This window comes from Budorcas taxicolor, chromosome 24 (genome assembly GCF_023091745.1).
Source record: "Budorcas taxicolor isolate Tak-1 chromosome 24, Takin1.1, whole genome shotgun sequence".
In the NCBI taxonomy this organism is placed as follows: domain Eukaryota; kingdom Metazoa; phylum Chordata; class Mammalia; order Artiodactyla; family Bovidae; genus Budorcas; species Budorcas taxicolor.
This window is the reverse complement of record NC_068933.1, coordinates 1,466,402-1,486,768: the sequence shown is the minus strand read 5'-3', so window position 1 is coordinate 1,486,768 and position 20,367 is coordinate 1,466,402. Positions and strand designations below refer to the sequence as shown.

Here is a 20,367-nt window from a genome sequence, read left to right as displayed (position 1 = left end):
CCTGCAGAGCCCGGACGTCCCCCTCACCTGCAGAGCCAGTATCCCCCCACTCGCCTGCAGAGCCTGGACGACCCCCTGACCTGCAGAGCCCAGATGCCCCCTTCTCCTGCAGAACCAGGACCCAGCTCTCACCTGCAGGTAGTGGCAGGGCCGCAGTGGTGGCTTCAGCTCCGGGGGCCCGGGTGGCTTGTCCAGGTGCAGGGAACTCTTGCGGTAGGCCTCCTTGGCCTGGCTCACGGTGAGCGTGGACCAGGAGCTGCGCTTCATGTACTTGGCATCAGGCGTCAGAGCCAGGCCCTCGCAGGCCGAGCACTTGACATCATTGTTGCTCTTGGAGGTTCTCAGCGAGAGGTCCCCGAAGGGGCCAGGAAGCGCGTCGGGGTAGCAGCGGGCCACGGGCTCTGCGTGAGGCCGGCCGAGCGCGCTGGAGGCGCGGCAGGTGCTGTCACTGTCCAGGTTGTCGTCCGAGCCCCACCAGCTGCCCGGGCCCCCACGCGGCCGGCCCTCCACCTTGCGCTCGCGGCTCTTGCTCCGCCGGCCGTGCTTGGCGTGGTGGCCGTGCGCGTGCTCGTCCGCCCTGCCGTCGGCTCTGGTGCCGTTGACGTGGCCCTTGGATGAGCCCTCCAGGGAGTGGGACTTGGTGAAGAGCTTCTGCACCGAGTGCACCAGGTGCCGGATGCGGCCGGGGCTCTCGCTGCGCTGCTCGGCGGCCGCGGAGGCGCGCTGGTACTGCAGCGTGTGGAAGCCGTCCCGGTGCAGCGGCAGCTGCTTCTCGAACTGGTCCAGCAGGTTGGCTGGGATGCGGTTGGCCTTGGCGCCCGCGTGGGCCACGGCGCAGTCGTCCCTGCTGTCGTAGTGGGAGCTGTAGTGCATGCGGGGGAAGGTGCTGCTGGACACATGGTCGCCCAGCACCACGGGCAGCATCACGCAGTCGGAGTGGATGGAGGTCCGCGGGGAGCAGCGGTGGCGCTCCAGCGGGCAGCTGTCGGCAGGGCTGAGCAGGTAGGGTGGCCGCGCCTCGGGGCCATGGTGCAGGTGGCCCAGCTCGCAGTCCTCGGGGGGCGTCAGGCCGCACGTGTGGCCGGAGCACAGCGGCGGGTTCCGACTCCCAGACAAGCCCTTCATAGTCCTTGGTGCGGGGGAGTACCTCTCCTCATTGAAGTGCGGAGTTGGGGACCATGAATACTGCTGGTCTGTCGAGAGAACACAGAAGCTGGGTCAGACGTGGAGCGACTCGGAGGGAAAGCCTGTGTGGACACCCCCGTCCACACGGGGACTGTTTTTATCCCGGGACCACTCTGGATATGGACACTCAACTGAATGGCCATTTCTTCACACCACATGGACGGCTCCAAAGTCCAGGAGTATGAAAAGAGTAACCACTGTTCCCCAGCCTGGTTCTGCAACTACAAATACTGAATGTCTAAAATGGTCATCAGGTCTTGACAGTAAGACTTGGTGGTGTTAAGCAAACAGTTTGGGGGAAGAGAGATACATTGACTAGATTTGAGTGCTGTAGTTCAGTTTAAGAAGTTGGAGGAATAGCACCTGCTACTTAAGCAGTGAGATAGCTGGTGGGCTGATGTGCCACACGGAGGGTTGGCCGTGAGCTGCGTAAAGCCACGCACTGGCCGTGCAGGCAAGAAGCAGACGCGACTTTCTCAAGGCCGCCGTCCAAGTCAATATGAGGATGAAGTCATGATGCCCTGATTTCCTGTTTAGCACTGTTGATTTTGAGCTATACGATTCTACTCAGAAAAAAAGTGCTACTGTACAGAGACCCTTGAACCCCCAGAGCTGACCTCTGCAGGATGCTGAGTTTGCCAAGGGGAAGGCCGCTCAGCCCAGTGGTTGGAACTGGGCCTGTGGACACGACTAGTTAGGTTCGGCCCCCACTGGTGCAGGACTCTAGGTGGGCTTCCGTGTCCTCAACAGCGGAGGTCCAGGAGGAGGGTACGCACATGGCTACTCTAGCTACGTCACCGTGACTGTGGTTGTTGCCGTTTTCAGCTCCCCTGGGTCAGCAGTCATGAGGCTCAGGGTGCACTGGGCTCCCGGCTTTGCCCCTCACGCCCCCTCTACCTCCTGCTGTCCCAGCGCTTCTCTAGCGCTTCTGCTTCTGTTGCTTCCAGCTGGCCGTCAAAGGGGTGCAGGGGATGCAGGCCCCAACACAGCACACTGCATGCATACGCAATGTGTATACACAGTGCATACATCCACGCAGAATATGTACACATTGTATACGGTGTGCATATCATATAGACGGTAAATACAGACTCTATAGTATGCGTGTGCTGTGCTTAGTTGCTCAGTCGTGTCCAACTCCTTGCAACCCCATTGACTGTAACCCTCCAGGCTCCTCTGTCCATTGGGATTCTCCAGGCAAGAATACTAGAGTGGATTGCCATGCCCTCCTCCAGGGAACCTTCCTGACCCAGGGATCAAACCCAGGCAGGTCTCCCACATTGCAAATGGATTCTTTACCATCTGAGCCACCACGGAAGCCCATTATAGTATATTATATATATGTATGTATATAGCTTCCTCAATGGCTCAGCAGGTAAAGAAATCCGCCTGCAATGCAGGAGACACAGGTGACGCGGGTCTGATCCCTGGGTTGGGAAGATCCCCTGGAGGGCACGGCAACCCACTCCAGTATTGCCTGAAAAATCCAATGGACAGAGGAGCCTGGAGAGCTATAGTCCAATGGGTCACAATAGTACATAGTATGCATATATGCTATATAATGTAATACATACAGAAAATACAGACCCTAATATGTACAGGCATGCTGCAGTCCATAGCATCATGGAGAGCTGGACATAACTGAGTAATTGAACAATAACAAATGTGTACAGGAAACCAATTCTATTATAGTATATAATATACACAAGTTCATTGGAAGGACTGATGTTGAAGCTGAAACTCCAGTACTTTGGCCACCTGATGCGAAGAGCTGACTCATGTGAAAAGACCCTGATGCCGGGAAAGACTGAGGGCAGGAGGAGTTTAGTTCAGTCGCTCAGTCGTGTCCGACTCTCTGTGACCCCATAAACTGCAGCACGCCAGGCCTCCCTGTCCATAACCAACTCCCGGAGTCCACCCAAACTCGTGTCCATTGAGTTGGTGATGCCATCCAGCCATCTCATCCTCTGTCATCCCCTTCACCTCCTGCCCTCAATCTTTCCCAGCATCAGGGTCTTTTCAGATGAATCAGCTCTTTGCATCAGGTGGCCAAAGTATTGGAGTTTCAGCTTCAACATCAGTCCTTCCAATGAACACCCAGGACTGATCTCCTTTAGGATGGACTGGTTGGATCTCCTTGCAGCCCAAGGGCCTCTCAAGAGTCTTCTCCAACACCACAGTTCAAAAGCATCAATTCTTCGGCGCTCAGCTTTCTTTATAATCCAACTCTCACATCCATACATGACCACTGGAAAAACCATAGCCTTGACTAGAGGGACCTTTGTTGACAAAGTAATGTCTCTGCTTTTTTAAATATGCTGTCTAGGTTGGTCATAACTTTCCTTCAAAGGAGTAAGCATCTTTTAATTTCATGGCTGCAATCACCATCTGTAGTCATGTTGGAGCCCAGAAAAATAAAGTCAGCCACTGTTTCCACTGTTTCCCCATCTATTTCCCATGAAGTGATGGGATCGGATGCCATGATCTTAGTTTTCTGAATGTTGAGCTTTAAGCCAATTTTTTCACTTTTTTCTTTCACTTTCATCAAAAGGCTCTTTACACAAGTAGTATGTATAGGTAATACATATATTCATCTATAATATGCAGAAAATAAGGCTCTATTACAGTATACAATATGTATATATAATATAAAAATGCATACACAGGAATAGATTCTACGATCATGTCTAATATGTACACATAACTGTATATGTAATACATATATATAATATGCACATACAGTATACAGCATGCATATATATGGGGCTTCCCTGTGGCTCAGTGGTAAGGAATTCACCTGCAATGCAGGAGACGTGGGTTTGACTCTGGGTTGGGAAGATCCCCTGGAGAAGGGTATGCAACCCACTCCAGTATTCTTGCCTGGAGGATTCCATGGACAGAGGAACCTGGCCGGCTACAGACCATGGGGTTGCAATGAGTCAGACATGACTGAGCAACTCACATGCATATAATAGTAGGGAATAGATTCTATTACCATGTACAATGGACACATAACATGAATACGTAAGGCATATATTCATATATAAGACACACGTATGGTATCTAGTAAGGATACAGTACACACAGGGAGTAGATCCTGTTAGAGCGTATAATGTGCACACGTGACAAGCATCTGTGATGCATACACCCCTACGCAATATGTACATGCAGGGAACACAGATGGGTTGCAGGCCCCGTGAGGCCACTGGCCGGCCCCAGCCCACGCCAGGCGCAGCAGAGGCTCCGAGCCCTGAGGAGAGCGGGGAAGCCCGGCGCCCTGCACTGCTGGCTCGTCTCAGCCTCCGGGAGCATCCTGCACTGTGTCACACCGGCGGCCGCTCTCGCAGGTCCTCTCCACGCCCCGCCCCCCCGGCTGTGACACTTCCCCCAGGACTTCTTCTCTGAGACCCGGCGTCAGCACCACCCGCCTTGGCTCAGACGAGCCTGGGACCCCCGTGCGCTTGTCCAGACGGGGACAAGAAGGCACCCTGTCAGCGCCAAGGGCCTCACACTCTCAGGAAGGAAGCTGGCTGGGGTCCAGCACCCCTCCTGGGGCTGGGGGCCCTGTCCCCCTCCACCAAGAGCGTCCCGCTTTCTTCACTCACAGACCTGCCCTGGTGCCACCTCGTAAGGCGAGGACCGGTGCTCCCAGAGCCACCCACCCTGGCCCCAGAGGTGCCCCCCGGGCCACCGAGGGAAATGGGGAAGAAAGCAGACAGACATGAGGTGTCTCCCCGATGGCCACTGACCCTGTTCTCTCGATGACCCTGCAGGAGAGGCATCGCCAGCTGCCAGGCACCGGACCAACGATGCCTGTGGAAATGGGGCGGGACCCTGCAAGCCCGGCACACAGGCCCCACCACGTCCCCCGTTCTCAGCTCGGAGAAAAGGCTTTAGTCCCCCGGGCTTCCCCGAGGCTCAAAGAGCAGAGTCAGCAGTTACTAGCTGGGGAAGTCAGGGAACTGCAGAGAAAGGAAAACGTCCTGAAGAAATGAGACGAGAGATTCAATACCAGTGCAGCAGTAACCCAGTGTCCTGGTTGCTCCTCAGGGATGGATGTGCCATCTGACACATACGTTGGGGCTGTTTTGCAGAAAACAAGACCCCTGCCTGGGTGGAGGGTGGTGACTACATGCTCACACCCCAGACCAGCCGGAGGTTGAGGCCTGAGGCTCCTGGAGTGTCACCCCTCACGTCCAGGCTGTGGTCTGTGAGTGTGCCCTCACGCTCAGGCTGGCCAGGAGCAGGGATCTGAGACGCCGTGGTCTTGTCTGGGGCCTCCCCATCAGTAACCTGTCTGCTCCTGAGTCTAGGAGCAGGGATCTGAGACATTATTGTCTCAGCTGGGGCCTCCTCGTCAGTAACCTGTCTGCTCCTGACTCCAGGAACAGGGATCTGAGATGCTGTGGTCTCGGCTGGGGCCTCCCCAACAGTAACCTGTTTGCTAGTGAGTCCAGGAACAGGGAATCTGAGACGCCGTGGTCTTGTCTGGGGCCTCCTGTCAGTAACCTGTCTGTTCCTGACTCTAGGAACAGGAATCTGAGACGCCGTGGTCTTGGCTGGGGCCTCCCGTCAGTAACCTGTCTGCTCCTGAGTCTAGGAGCAGGGATCTGAGACGTCATTGTCTTGGCTGGGGCCTGCTCGTCAGTAACCTGTCTACTCCTGACTCCAGGAACAGGGGTCTGAGACTCCGTGATCTCGGCTGAAGCCTCCCGTCAGTAACCTGTCTCTGCTGACTCGGCCTCTCCACATGCTCGGCCTCACTGAGCGTCTGGCACCACCACGCTGGCCAACACCAGTGTGGGCTCCAAGGCCCTGTCCCAGGCTCCTCGGCTGCCACCTGTCAGGCTGGTCCAGACTAGGGGACAAGCGATAAGAGGGGACTCAGCTTCCCTGATCCCAGGACCCTGGGGGCGAGATGTCTACCAGCGAGTGCCTGCTGGCAGGAGAGAAAGCAGAAGTTTCTCAGGGACGCCAGGGTTGGGGCGAGGCCGGGCACGGTCTCCTGGGGGCAGCATGGGGTATCCCCTGGTGTTCACAGCACAGGGTCTGCAATTCCGGGCCTGGGGGCCGTCCACCCCCTGGCACAGCCTCGCTCCATCCAGTGTGAGCCACACCATGGCCTCGGGGGGGCAGCCATCCCATAAGAGCTACGCAGCACCTGCCCGTCTCAACGGCCAAACTGTAACTGGAGAAGAAATATTAGGAAGGGATATTTCAGGTTCCATTACATTTTAACACAGTTAAAAGCAAGTTTTCAAAGGAAATTCAGGGTTCAGCTAGTAAACAGCATGACCATGTTCTGTAATCCAGACTGTACAGCAGCCTACGTTGTCATCCTATTATTGCCTGCTTTATTTTTCCATTAACGTGTAATTTAATACAGTTCTAGAGTTGCTCCATGCTAAAGAGCCAACCCATTATTGCTCCACACACGCATCGCGTTTCCGCTTAATGTTCAGCCTGCAAGCGACGCTATGGCTGTGGCTTCATAAATGAACAGCATCAAAGAGAAAAGTTTAACTGAAATGAATTAAATTTGATTTTGCCACATGTTGATAACACTGTCATTTCCCCTGAGTTCAGGGACTGAATTTCCTGGCATATGCGTGGAAACTTACACCTTACCTCTCAAAAATGAAGCAGTAACAACACACAGGGTAATAACCCACCATAAATAATTTCCAAATGGAAACAGGTGATGAGGACTTAGAATGTAGGTTTTTTTTTTTTAATAAGTCTGCATAACATATAATAAATACTGAGGGGCTGGTAATTTCTCTTTGTGAAAGTAAGGTAACAAAATGTGGAAGCATCTTGGTTTCCTTATCTCCAGCTATTCACTGAACACTTTTTTGTTATTAAGCAAAAGAAAATAGCAATTATCATCATTATGCATTAACTATCTCCCCAAATTCACATGAGGATCTAAATGCACATTTTATAGCTGGATTTCACAAGACAGTTGGCATGCCTGGTGAAAAACACATTCTGAGTCATGGAATTAACCTTTTAAAATATGGCTAACGTGATGGAGTGCTCACCATGCTAGGTCGAGTCACAGACTTTATCCTCCTGGAAGCTGCCCCCAACCCGGGAGCCATCTCCACCGCAGGCAGAGACCGAGGCTCACAGGGCAGGTGGGCAGGGCCCCAAGGGGGCTCCACACACGCAGACACACACGTGCACATGTATATGCTCACATCAGAGCTGCGTTGGACAGAATCCTGCATCCAGCTCTGGGCGGCTGATGACGGGGAGGGTGGAGGGGGTCCTCTGTGCCCTTTCTGGTTAAACCAGGCTTGCAGGCTCAACATCTAGCACAGCCTGAGCCACCCAGGCTGGACATGCACTGTGGCAATGGGCCCAGGTAAAGTTTCGGGGAAGTCTGGAGCTCTGTGCCTGCCCCACCCCTGGGTAAGAGACCTGAGCCTGGAGGTCCTTCCCCGAGGACCCCCTGCTGGGAGCTTGCTCACGCCCGAGCTGCCTGCACTCCCCTCTGATTTCGCCCGCCTCAGGGGAGAGACAGACTGCCCGCTGCGTCATCGCTGCTCCCTCACTGAGAAGGAGAGCCCTGTTGGAGGAGAAACCTTGCTGAACCAGATGGAAAGAACAATCCCAGCAATACAAAATGGAAGTGCAAAAACTTCCTCCAGTGAACCGTGGTGGTGCTTGCTAAATAAAGAAGGACATCTTTTCCCAGATGAGTGAAACTTGCCAACACTCCCTCAGAAATCTCAGTTGGATCTGGGGCGAAGTGGTGCGCCTCTGGTTGGTCCTGGAATCACCCGGCTCCCTGTGCTTCCCGGCCCTCCCCCACTCCCTCCTTCCCACGGCCCCCCAGACAGCACCCGCTCAGCCCGCCTGCCCGCGGGGCTCCTTGGGAGCTTCACTTGCCAGGACCTTGCAGCCAAGAGCTGGGCAGGGGGGACAGCGAGAGAGCCGGTTGACCTGTCCTGAATTTGCTGTGTGAGGTGTGAAAGATGGGGCCACTGTGTCAGAAAGGAGCCGGTTTGAAGCCCCTTTAGAAATGTTTCCTCAAAGATTAAACAGGGAAGTTCAAGATTTTTATGCTGACAACTACAAAACATTGTTGAAAGAAATTAGTGATGCTCTAAATAAACAGAAGGGCTTCTCTGAATCCTCAAAAAAGAATGTATAGCTGAATCGCTTGGCTATACAACAGAAATTAACATACTGTAAGTCAACTGTACTTCAATAAAAAATAAAAATATCTCATATTCATAAATTGGAAGAATTAACACAGTTAACATGGGGATATTCCCCCAGTTGATGTACAAATCCAACTCAATCACCACCCAAACCCCAACTGGATTCTTCGTGAAAATTCAAAATCTAATCGTCAAATTCATATGGATAGAAAAAGGAAACTACACCTAAGGCTAGCAGGAGGAGAGAAAGAAAGAAGCTCAGAGTGGGGATAAATGAAATAAGAAAGGATACAGAGATATATGGCGGAAATAAACACAATATTGTAAAGCAATTATCCTCCAAATAAAAATAAATAAATTAAAAAGAAACAATACAGAGAACCAATGATACTGAAGTTGGATTTCCAAAAAAAAAATCAGTAAAATTGACAAGGCTTTAGCTAGACGGAAAAGAAGAGAAGCACTCAAAATCAGAAACAAAAGTGCTGGATGACCTAACCTTATATAAATAAAAATTGAAAGTGAAAGTCATGTCCGGCTCTTGGCAACCCCATGGATTGTAGCCCACCAGGCTCTGCTGTCCATGAAATTCCCCAGGACAGAATACTGGAGTGGGTAGCTTTCCTTTCTCCAGGGCATCATCCCAATCCAGGGATCAAACCGGGGTCTCCTGCATTGCAGGTGGGTTCTTTACCAGCTGAACTACCAGGGAAGCCTGTAAGTGTACTCTGAATAATGGCACCCCACTCCAGTACTCTTGCCTGGAAAATCCTATGGAAGGCGGAGCCTGGTGGGCTGCAGTCCATGGGGTTGCTAAGAATCAGACACGACTGAGCGACTTCCCTTTCACTTTTCACTTTCACACATTGGAGAAGGAGATGGCGACCCACTCCAGTGTTCTTTCCTGGAGAATCCCAGGGACTGGGGAGCCTGGTGGGCTGCTGTCTAAGGGGTCGCACAGAGTGGGACACGACTACAGCGACTTAGCAGCAGCAGCAGCAGCAGCAAATGAGATAACCCAGATGAAATGGGCAAACTCAGAAACACACAAATCACTTTGAGAAGAAACAGAAAATCATGGCGGAACTACAAGACAGAATTATGCAGCAGAGCTCGCTACAGTGAATTCTCAGCAGAATTTACTTACAAGTGGGGAGATGGAATCAGGAACCAGAAACCTCCCAACAACGAGAAGTTCAGGACCAGATGGCTTCAGGGGTGAATTCTACTTAACTTTCAGAGAAGAATTAGTACCAATCCCTCTCAAACTCTAATGAAAAATTACTAGAGGAAGGGAGACCTCTTAACTCACAAGTCCAGCATTATCTTGATATAGCAGCCACATAAAGACATCAGAAGAAAAGAGTTATAGACCAATATCTGTTAAGACTATAGAAGCAAAAACCCTCAACAACATACCTAGCAAACCTAATCCAGAAGCACAGAGAAAGGATTACACACCATGGCCAAGTGGGATTCATCCTGGGCACATGAGGACGGTTCAGCTTAACAAAAATTGACCACCACGTTACAACACGTTAGTACTGTAATACAGGTGTTGCCGAACTGGCACTTGACAAAATCCAACACCACTGCATGATAAAAACACTCGGAAAGCTGGGAATGAAGGCGACTTCCTCAACATGATTGAGGCAATTATGAACAACCCACGTTCTCACCGGTGGAAGACTGAAAGCTATACCCCTAAGATCTGGAACAAGACAAAGCCGCCCACTTTTGCTGCTGGAAGTTCTAGCCAGAGCAATCAGACAATAAAAAGGAGGAAAAAGGCATTCAAATTGGAAAGGGAGACGTAAAGCCACCTGTATCTCTGGACTTCCCCGGTGGCTCAGACGGTAAAGCGTCTGTCTACAATGCAGGAGACCCGGGTTCGATCCCTGGGTCGGGAAGATCCCCTGGAGAAGGAAATGGCAATCCACTCCAGTACTATTGCCTGGAAAATCCCATGGACAGAGGAGCCTGGTGGGCTGCAGTCCATGGGATCACTACAAGTCGGACATGACTGAGCGACTTCACTTTCACTTTTCACTTTCATGCACTGGAGGAGGAAATGGCAACCCACTCCAGTGTTCTTGCCTGAGGAATCTCAGGGACCGGGGAGCCTGGTGGGCTGCAGTCCATGGGGTCGCAAAGAGTCAGACACGACTGAGCGACTTCACTTTCACTTTTCACTTTCATGCACTGGAGGAGGAAATGGCAACCCACTCCAGTGTTCTTGCCTGAGGAATCTCAGGGACCGGGGAGCCTGGTGGGCTGCTGTCCATGGGGTCGCACAGAGTCGGACACGACTGAGCGACCTCACCTTACCTAAAGCTATCTCTGCTCATATGGACAGTCTCATGTCGCTTTGGAAAGCTCTTCCGAAGGTTAAACATGCAACAACTGTGTGACCCAGGAATTCAAGTCTGAGGTGGTGCACACCCCCGAGAAATAAGAGTGGATCCTCACAAAAACTTATACATGAATGTTCACAGCAGCATTGTTCATAATAGTTTAAAAAAGGAAACAATCCAAATTCCCATCAAACAGATGTACAGAAGTGGTTATGTTTGTCCAAATGGAATATTGTTCTCCAGTGAAAGCCAGTTAAGTGTGGGAATGTGTGACAGTGTGGGTAGACCTTCAGGACACGGTGTCAGTGGAAGGGGCTGTCACAAAGGACCACGTATTACATGATTCTACCATATACAGTGTGCAGAAGAGGTGAAAGAAACAGAAATGGCTCTCGGGCGCTGGGGAGGGGGTGACCCCCAGGGCTCAGGGTGGCGAAATGTTCCAACAGTGACGGCAGTGGTAGTAGCACGTATCTGTAAGTATAAAAACACTGAATTGCACATTTTAATAATAAACAGTATGGTTGGCGACACATCCCCATAATCTCTTACAAATTGATATAAACGGTAGAAGAGATAAAAACGCAACATTGACTATATACAGAGACAATTCTAAAAGCTTGGCTTCATGTGTTCAGAACTCAGTGAAAGGCCTGTTCAGTGAAGTTTAGGAAATCAATGCTTGTTTGTTCTAAATGTCCTCTTTCTCCGGGGCAGGATAGGTGTGAGTGAGGCTGCGTCCTCCACTGACTTGACGGCCTTGAGGCTCAGGGCTGGTCCGGGGTCCACCCCGCAAGGCTCAGACCCCACACAGCTCAGGGCTGGGCTGTGGTCCACGGACGGTCACGGTTCTCCTTTTGCTCCTTCATTTCTGCAGGCTCTCTGATCATGGTTTTGAGCTTGCATTTACAGTTCATCAGTATATCGTACATGCTTTTGTTATTCACACTTTGCATTCTTATAAAACGAGATGAGGTATGAACTAGTGGGTAATGAACTTCAAGTGGTTCGATAATGTTAACTGAAGTTACATAGTAAAGGGTTGAGAGCTGCTTAACCACCTGCCGGATGAGGATGGAACCACGTGAGTGTGCTCAGGCCCTGCTGGGTCTGGAACCTTCCTCACTCACAGGGAGCACTGTGGGCCTCCTCTCAGATGACAGAGGTTTAAATCCTGAGGGCAGAACCCAGTTTCTGGAGGCAGGGGTTACAGCATCCTGTCGATCTTGGTGAGAAACACATGTGAGGGAGCTGCCCTCACCCGTGGGTAGCGGGTGGGGAGGTTCGCAGCGTCTCCATCTCCGTGACCCTGCACAGCGGGCGCCCCCAGGAAAGGCTTTCCTTCCTTGTAAAGAGCTTCATCTCATCGTGCTGAGCCTTACAGAAATCAGCACAGGGACTGAGACCAATGGAATATGCTTTTCACTCCCCCACCATTCCCCTCTGGTCCCCAGGGAAGCTGGGGTCGCGGAGAGGGCAGGTTTGCCTGGCGAGAGGAGGGCACAGCCTTTCTGAGACACTGCCGTCCAGGGAGGAAGCGCCGTGTGGACCTAACAGGCTCTGAGTGTGCTACAGAGCCTTTCCTTAGTGAAGAAGAGAGAAACAGAAGGCACAGCTCAGCTCAGAACCAGGAAGGAGAGGAAGCTGGGAGCAGAGAGGAGGGTCCAGGCAGGAGGGGAGCTCTTGCTCTGCTCGGGGCCCACGGGGTTGAGCTGTCTGCCCCACGGAGGTTCCCCAGGTTGGGCCCAGGTCCCCCAGCAGGGGCAGGGGGCAGCTCTCTTCCCTTCAAGACCCTGTTCCCAGTGCTGCTCCATCATGCCCCCTCAGACTGGGCCCCACTGGCCCGCAGACCCCTGCAGTGTTCCCTGCCGGCGCCGCCTGAGCCCAGTCGGCCCTCCTTGGAACCGGCCTCAGCTGCGACGTCCATCGCGTCCACCCTCCCTCACCCCAGAGCCACATGCCAGCACCCACAGGGCACTGGCTCGGGTCGGGGGCTGGCCCCGCTCTGAGCAGCTGCGCGGCAGACGCTGGTTTCAGGGGATGCAGAGCACGTGAGCTAACACAGCCTCCGAGGCCGAGAGGACCGCGTGCAGCTGGCGGGGCATTGGGATGAGACGGACCGGGCAGTGAAGGAGAGTCAGGGCGTCTGAGTCATCACCCACCGCTGACAAGTGACAAACCACTGCTTGAAGAAGGCACTGGCCCCAGGTTGAAACGTGCTCGAGCCCCGCTCTGTAGAGCCCCGCTGCTCTGCCCTCTGCGTCCTTCACTCGGGCCCTCCGATCCTATCCAGGACAGTGCTCACTGGTCCCTCGGCTGCTCTCGGTGCCGGGGGCCCCGAGCTGACACTCACAAAAGGCTTAACTCCGGAGACGGATGAGCGGGGGTGGAAGCTGCCCAGGTGCCACACCTGTCACGTCCCGGCAGGGCCCCAGCCTGCCTGGGTCTAGACGTGGCCACGGCACACGTGCGGTCTGCAGCCTGCCTCCCGGGGGAGCAGCCCACCTCCCAGCCGCACTGTCCACTCACAGTCTGAGCCGGGCCCTGGGGCAGGACGGAGCAGGTGTGTGCAGCCTGCCTCCCGGGGGAGCAGCCCACCTCCCAGCCGCACTGTCCACTCACAGTCTGAGCCAGGCCCTAGGGCAGGACGGAGCAGGTGTGTGCGGCCTGCAGTGTCTGCGGGCGTCTGGACCCGCGGGTGCGCCAGCAGGGGCACCAAGGGGCGCCATGGGAAGTCCTCAGAAGCAGGCCTCGTGTTGCACCGTGGCCGCCTCAGGCCGGGAGACAAAGCATCACTTCGTACAATCACGTCGAGGCAGAGCAGAAGCCCCGTGCACTGTGTCCACCTGTTCTTCCAGCGATGCACCTTTGGACAAGACCCCGAGGCACAGCTGCCTGCCTGTGTGTGACTGGCCCTAAACCCTGTTTCCCGGCATCCTTCAGAGGGTGCGGCCTGAGGGAGGCTCCTGGCCCATCGCAGCGTGAGGCCAAGCCAGCACATTCCACTCATTGATGATGGAGACAATGAACCACACTCTTTCTCGGGGATCTGAAGTCCGGACAGTTGGAGACAAGAGTTCATCAGTGCAGCAGCAGAGAAGCGGGGGTGTCCCAGCAGCTGTGAGGGGCGCCCAGGCCCCAGGGCGTGGTGACCAGAGAAACAGCCCCTCACCCATGCTGCCCTCCTCCTGGAAGGGTGCTTGGGCCTCCTGCCACCAGGCCCTGGCCCCTGACCCCCATCACCTCTCCCAACAGCAGCGGGGCTCACGCTGGCAGGCCCTGACCCCTGACCCCCATCACCTCTCCCACCAGCAGCGGGGCTCGTGCTGACAGGGCCCTGACCCCTGTGACCTCTGCAGCAAACTGTTTTTCTGAAGGTGACTTGAGGCAGCCATTTTCTGCAGCCAGAAAGGGCTTTGTAGAGGGGACACTTGGGGATGAGTACTGCGCCTCATGCAAACAGAAGCACATGGCCAACCTGCAAACCAAACTGACCAAAAGGAGGGTTTCATGCATTCGAACCACAATCTCAGCTAGTACTGCAGGTAGGTTCTTTACCGTCCAAGCCACCAGGAAGTCCATCAGCTTGCGTCCTTCTAAGTCTTAAGGTTTGCTCCACTGTGTATCCTGCATGGTGCTGATTTCTCCCACACACCCAACCCTGCTGATTTAACCTGGGCCTTTGGTCAGCAGTTTTAATCAATAATTTGTAACACAGGCAAGTAACATTTTTTCTTACTCCTTCTGACTTCACATATGTCAAAGTTCTGCCTTAGAAGAATCATTGCACACAGATGACTTCTGAGTGGACAGTATCAGCACAAGGAATTTCCGATTCTACACTCCGATGCTGGGCTTCCCTGGTGGCTCAGTGGTGAACAATCCGCGTGTCAACACAGGAGGCACGGGCTGATCCCTGATCCGGGAAGATCCCACATCCCGAGGAGGGACCAAGTCGGTGCACCCAAGTCAGAAAACTCCTTGTTTTCTGATGCGAGAGGAAGCCCGGGCACCACATCAAGAGAGGAGCCCGCAGACCAACTACAGAAGATGCCCGCAGACCACAGCTAGAGAAGATGCCCGCACATCACAGAGAGGAAGCCCGGGCACCACAGCCAGAGAGGAAGCCCGCAGACCACGGCCAGAGAGGAAGCCTGCAGACCACGGCCAGAGAGGAAGCCTGGCACCACATCAAGAGAGGAGCCCGCAGACCAACTACAGAAGAAGCCCGCGCACCACAGCCAGAGAGGAAGCCCGGGTACCACAGCTAAAGAACCCTGAGCAGCAACAAATACCCAGCACATCCAAAATGAACCAATAATAAAATTGTCACAAAGATAAACTCAGGCGCTGAAATCTTAAGCTACTTTCCAGAATTTCACCATATTTTCGTTCAAGCATTTATGGAGAGCGACCACACTGGCAACTGAATTGTACTTAATTGCCAAATGACTTCTTATTTATGGGTTAAATAAATAGCTTTTAGATAGATCTTTATTCTTCACTAAAAACAATGGCTTCCAAAGCACAGGAAAAAAGCAACTTCTGTCAGTTGTAAATCCAATCCCTTACTCACGAAGCTGAAAGTCATTTCTGACTCTTTATTAGAAAATACGCCTGTGAAACACAACGTGCAGCTTTGCAAAAATAATTATATTTGCCTTTCAAGTCTTTGTCTCCTTGAATTCCTTCGATACAAATCAGACTCCTTAATTTAAATCAATCTCTCATTTTACATAGTTTTTCTGATGATTACATTTCTGCCTTGACAAAAATTTATAGCCTGTCAGAAATGTCTGTTGCCAATTCCCAATGTATATATCAGAATCCAGAAAAAAAGAATGCGTGTTTTAAAATAATTGATTTTTGACAATTATTTCATAAGTGATTTTGAAATAAGAATTCATGGTAAATTTTCAGGTAGGGTTCATGACCACCTTAAAAGACTCAACTTATAAACTTGAAGTTTTATGAAATTAAATTCACTTTAAGATTTTACATGATGGAAACTCATAGTGCAATCCCAGGTGTAAACATTTTAATTTAAAATCCACGCTCTGCACCAGAAAGTAGCCAGGACAGGATTCATTTATCACAAACGGTGCTGGCAATTTCTAGGAGCAGACCAATCTTTTGCTAATCAAGTGATTCAGGAGGTAGCACCGATGTGGATTCAGGCCATGAGCTCATTTTTCCCAGGATCAAAGATTACAAGTGGAGATTCATTAACAGGGACCTTTCTTTGGGGCAGAATAGCTCATGTGAGGAGCTTAGAGAAGGTCCCTGCAGCTGAGTGACTGGTCAGGAGATAATTTACACTTGAGAAGAGGGGGCTGTGGAACACACAGGTGCAGGTGGGCAGGGCCTGAACCCAGGGCCCCGGCAGGTACGTTTCTGCTCTGTGTTCTGTGTGACTGCGTTTCATTCCTACCAAGATCTGTCTTCAGAACCTGAGTAGAACTGAACCTTCTTTTACTTTGTTACAAGTCAGAGAGAAAAGTGTGTCTACAAATCAGCCACTCCTTTCTACTCATTTAGAAAATAAATTTAAAAACTGAAGTTGAGATATTTCTGCACGCTTCTATACATCGAATAGGTGTATTAATGATTAAAACCAGGTCTTGTGGCCAGGAAGCGGCAAAGCATGAATCCTTCACTACGTGAGGGTGTTTACGAATTAGTGTGAACTTCTGGGACATAAGAGAGGCAGAATCTTTGAAGCCAGAAGAACATTTATACCCAGAGCCGGGGAAGCAGATGCGCAGCATTCTATAGAAGGAGCAGTCTTAGGTGATGACGTCACTTCTGCACAAGGGTGTTTCCTGTAATATTAGAAAGTCCATCTCAAGTTTGCTTGTTTATTTAAATGCTGACACGTTCCAATAAGGATTTGATTTTGTTTTACAAATAGAAAGGAGAAAGGGAAGTAAAAATTAAAAAATTTAAACATGAAGCAGGAGAAAGGAGGATAGGAAAGGTGCTGGGGCTGGGGAGGGGGGGTCTCCCACTCCGCAGCCCCTCCCAGCTCAGCTCTGGCAGTGCACTGACGGCCCTCCCAGGAGAGGGGAGAAGCGCCCCGTCCTGCTGCCTGTGTGTCAGAGACGCATCTGGAGGGGAGGGCCCCAGCGAGGCGTCCTGAGAAGAGACCAGGACACAGGCAGGCGTGGAGGGACAACCACAGGAGCAGAGCACTGTCCAAATGGCTCGGAGACAGACTCTGGGGCGGCCCCGCGTTGCCACCATCTCCATGTCCAGCCTCCAGGATGGGGAGGAAGAAACGCATGTGCCCTGGTCTGTGGTGCCCGCTCTGGTCCACACTGCCCACCCTGGTCCCGGTGCCCGCCCTGGTCCCTCTGCCCGCCCTGGTCCCGGTGCCCGCCCTGGTCCCGCTGCCCGCCCTGGTCCCGGTGCCCGTCCTGGTCCCGCTGCCCGCCCTGGTCCCGGTGCCCGCCCTGGTCCCGCTGCCCGCCCTGGTCCACGCTGCCCGCCCTGGTCCCGGTGCCCGCCCTGGTCCCGCTGCCTGCCCTGATCCATGGTGCCCGACCTGGTCCCGCTGCCAACCCTGGTCCCGGTGTCTGCACTGATCCACGCTGCCCACCCTGGTCCACAGTGCCCACTGTGGTTCTGCTGCCCGCCGTCATCCTGCTGCCTGCCCTGGTCCTCGTGCCCACCCTGGTCCTGCTGCCCACCCTGGTGATGCCCACCCTGGTCCCAGGGCCCGCCCTGATCTGTGGTGCCCACCCTGGTCCTGGTGCCCAACCTGGTCCATGGTGCCCACCCTGGTCCGTGCTACCTGCCCTCGTCCGTGGTGCCTGCCCTGGTCCTGGTGCCTGCCCTGGTCCTGGTGCCCTCCCTGGTCCATGCTGCCTGCCCCGGACCTGGTGCCTGCCCTGGTCCTGGTGCCCTCCCTGGTCCATGCTGCCTGCCCTGGTCCTGGTGCCCGCCCTGGTCCGTGGTGCTTGCTCTGGTCCTGGTGCCTGCCCTGGTCCTGGTGCCCTCCCTGGTCCATGCTGCCTGCTCTGGTCCTGGTCCCCGCCCTGGTCCGTGCTGCCTGCCCTGGTCCATGGTGCCCGCCCTGGTCCATGCTGCCTGCCCTGGTCCTGGTTCCTGCCCTGGTCCGTGCTGCCTCCGTGCGGCCGCCTGAGTACCCGGGATGGAGTGTTAGGCTTGGTACTCTCAGAAGCACAGCTTAGGGAGGATCCGGTCCCTCTCTCCTTGACCAGGCATTGTGAGCCCAGGGCCAGCCCCAGGCTGTGCTCAGGCTCTGCGGAGGCTGCCTGCAGAGGCCCGCAGCTGCTCGTGGAGTCCAGGCTCCGGCCCAGCCTCAGGGCTCAAGGCCAGTGTGGCCCGGCTGCCCAGAGGCTCCCCACCCTGGACGGTCCCCTCAGCCGCTGCCAGGAGGACCCCTGCCCACCCCCTAGAATACAGATGACACCTGCTGGGCCAGCGAACCATCCCGGAGACGAGGCAGCTTCCTGCAGCTGCCACAGACCGACTTCCCTCTCACCAAGCCCCGAACAGGAGGAGACCTGACTCCACCTCCGGGGTCTGCAGCCTGGGCCAGGTTTTCCACGACGTCACGCGGTCTGTGCACCCCGCTGAGGACATGACTCCTGAGCCGTGAGAGGAGTCCAGCTCCTGACTGAATGCATTCAACTGAGCTGTTTTATTCAGCTGATTCATTCAACAGATTCCTTTCAAATCCCTAAGTTCACGAGGTGCTGAGAGAGGCTGGCATGGACACGTGCTCGGGGTCTCGTCTTTCATCAAAGGGCATATGCGGGCGCTCAGGGGCCATGTGTCCCTCCTGCTGGAGCTGAGCCGGTGCGGAGCAGAGGCCCTGGAGCACCAGGCACTGAGTCCCGCCCCGTGGGGTCTGAGTGCCACCAGAACTCTCAGAGCCGCTGTGCCCCGAGCGGCCTGGATCCTGCCTCAGGGTCCTGCAGAGCAGGGCTAGTACCCCACGCCCTTGCATCTTCTGCAGGCAGCTCCGCAGCCCCATCGCGGGTCTGTTGTGGAACACCCAGGACGGCCCAGAGACCCCGCGGCTGCCGTGCTGGGTGGGGGCTGCCTGCAGCTGAGTCTGTGCAGTCTGAGGCTGCAGGCCAGGGATGCTGCTGACGACCGGGTCCACTCTCCCTATGGGCAGGAAAGCACAGAAGCCGTGATGCCCCCTGACTGTCCCACTGAAGGGTTGTTGTCTTAATGTTCTGGGGTCCCTGAGAGCCCGGGGGGACTGTGCCCTCCCCCAACTCATTCTGTGAGAGGCCTCTGGGGCTGGGGGGCAGTGAGGTGACTTCCAAGGTTGTCCTGCTGGTCTCTGGCACTGCCTGAATGCCGGCAACGCTCACTCCTTGGAGAGCCATCTTCCCCTCGCCTCTGCCTCTGTGTCCCACACAGTCATGGTAAAGACGGAGGAGAAAGTGCAAAGTTGCACCCTTCTCTGCAGAGCTAGTCTTCGGTGTTTTGTTCCAAAATTTGTCACGCCATATTTTTCACACAAGACTACAGGAAGGATAAATGATTGTTGTTTGATAGTTAATATGATTTATTTGTTTGGGAAACATTTAATGCCATAAAACCTGAAAGTTTTTGAATTATTATCCAGAATAGGTAATTTCCATCTCCTCATGCTGCTTGCTCATTTTTCTTCTTTATGCCCAAACAGAAGCCTCTGCAATGCATTCCCACGTTCTGCTGGCTGCTCACCTTGTTACCTCAGTCCTAACGATGGCCCCACACGGAGGCGTTGGTACCCCTGTACTGATGGGGGGACCTCCCGGGGATGAGAAGCATGCTGGTGGCCACAAACCCCGAGCCCAGGGCTTGTGTTTTCGGCACCTGGTGTGAGCTTCCTACGTGTTTACTGGCCAAACCAAAGGAAGGTCCCCAAGATTACTGTCCTGAAGTCCGACTCTCTTGACCTGCTCTTGGGTCCACGAACAGAATGCAGTCAACCTTCTCTGTGTCTGGCTGACGCCCGTCACTCGAGGCTGGGGAGAGGTAGGGACCGAGACAAACCAATGGAACACAGTCCCTGGCAAAAAGGAACCTCTCTGTCTGGAGATACCATACTAGCAAAATTCTTCATGATGGAGGAGTCGAGAAGGGACACGGTGACTGACTGAGTCCCACGGCCTCCAGCACTGCTCTGTCCTCAGTGCTCAGCATTCACTGCGTTTGGCGACTTCCCTCCAAGCCACAGACGGGGCGGGGGTTGCGCACACTGACAACTCTGACCAAGTGGGACTGATTCCAAGTACGCAAGATTGGCTCCAAATTTAAAAATCAATGATGTAACCCCCACATCAGCAAGTTAAAAAAGAAAAATCACATGATCATATCAATAGACGCAGAAAAAAGCACCTGACAAAGTCCAACTCCCACGTACAATAAACACACTCAGTAAACTATGAACAGAGGGGACTTCAACTCGATAAAACACATGAGTGGAAACCTACTGTTAATACCACTTAATGGTGAGGAACCAGATGTTTTCCAGCTAAGTTGGGAACAAGGTAAGGATGACCCTCACCACATCATACTGAAGTCTGAGCTAACGTAATGAGACCAAAAAGAGGAAATAAAAAGTATACAGATTGCAAAGGAAGAAATAAAATCCTTATTGTTTGCAAATGACATGATTTTCCATGTAG

General features: G+C 53.5%; 1 protein-coding gene across 1 annotated transcript in view; it reads right to left on the bottom strand.

Annotated features, from left to right (window-relative positions):
- DLGAP2 (DLG associated protein 2) overlaps positions 1 to 20,367 on the bottom strand; it is a 462,862-nt gene that overhangs the window by 84,842 nt on the left and 357,653 nt on the right. The window contains exon 4 of the mRNA XM_052661340.1: positions 133 to 1,193. Within this exon, the coding sequence (XP_052517300.1) occupies positions 133 to 1,125 (993 nt within the window). The 5' untranslated portion in view covers positions 1,126 to 1,193. The remainder of the gene's footprint in view (positions 1 to 132; positions 1,194 to 20,367) is intronic.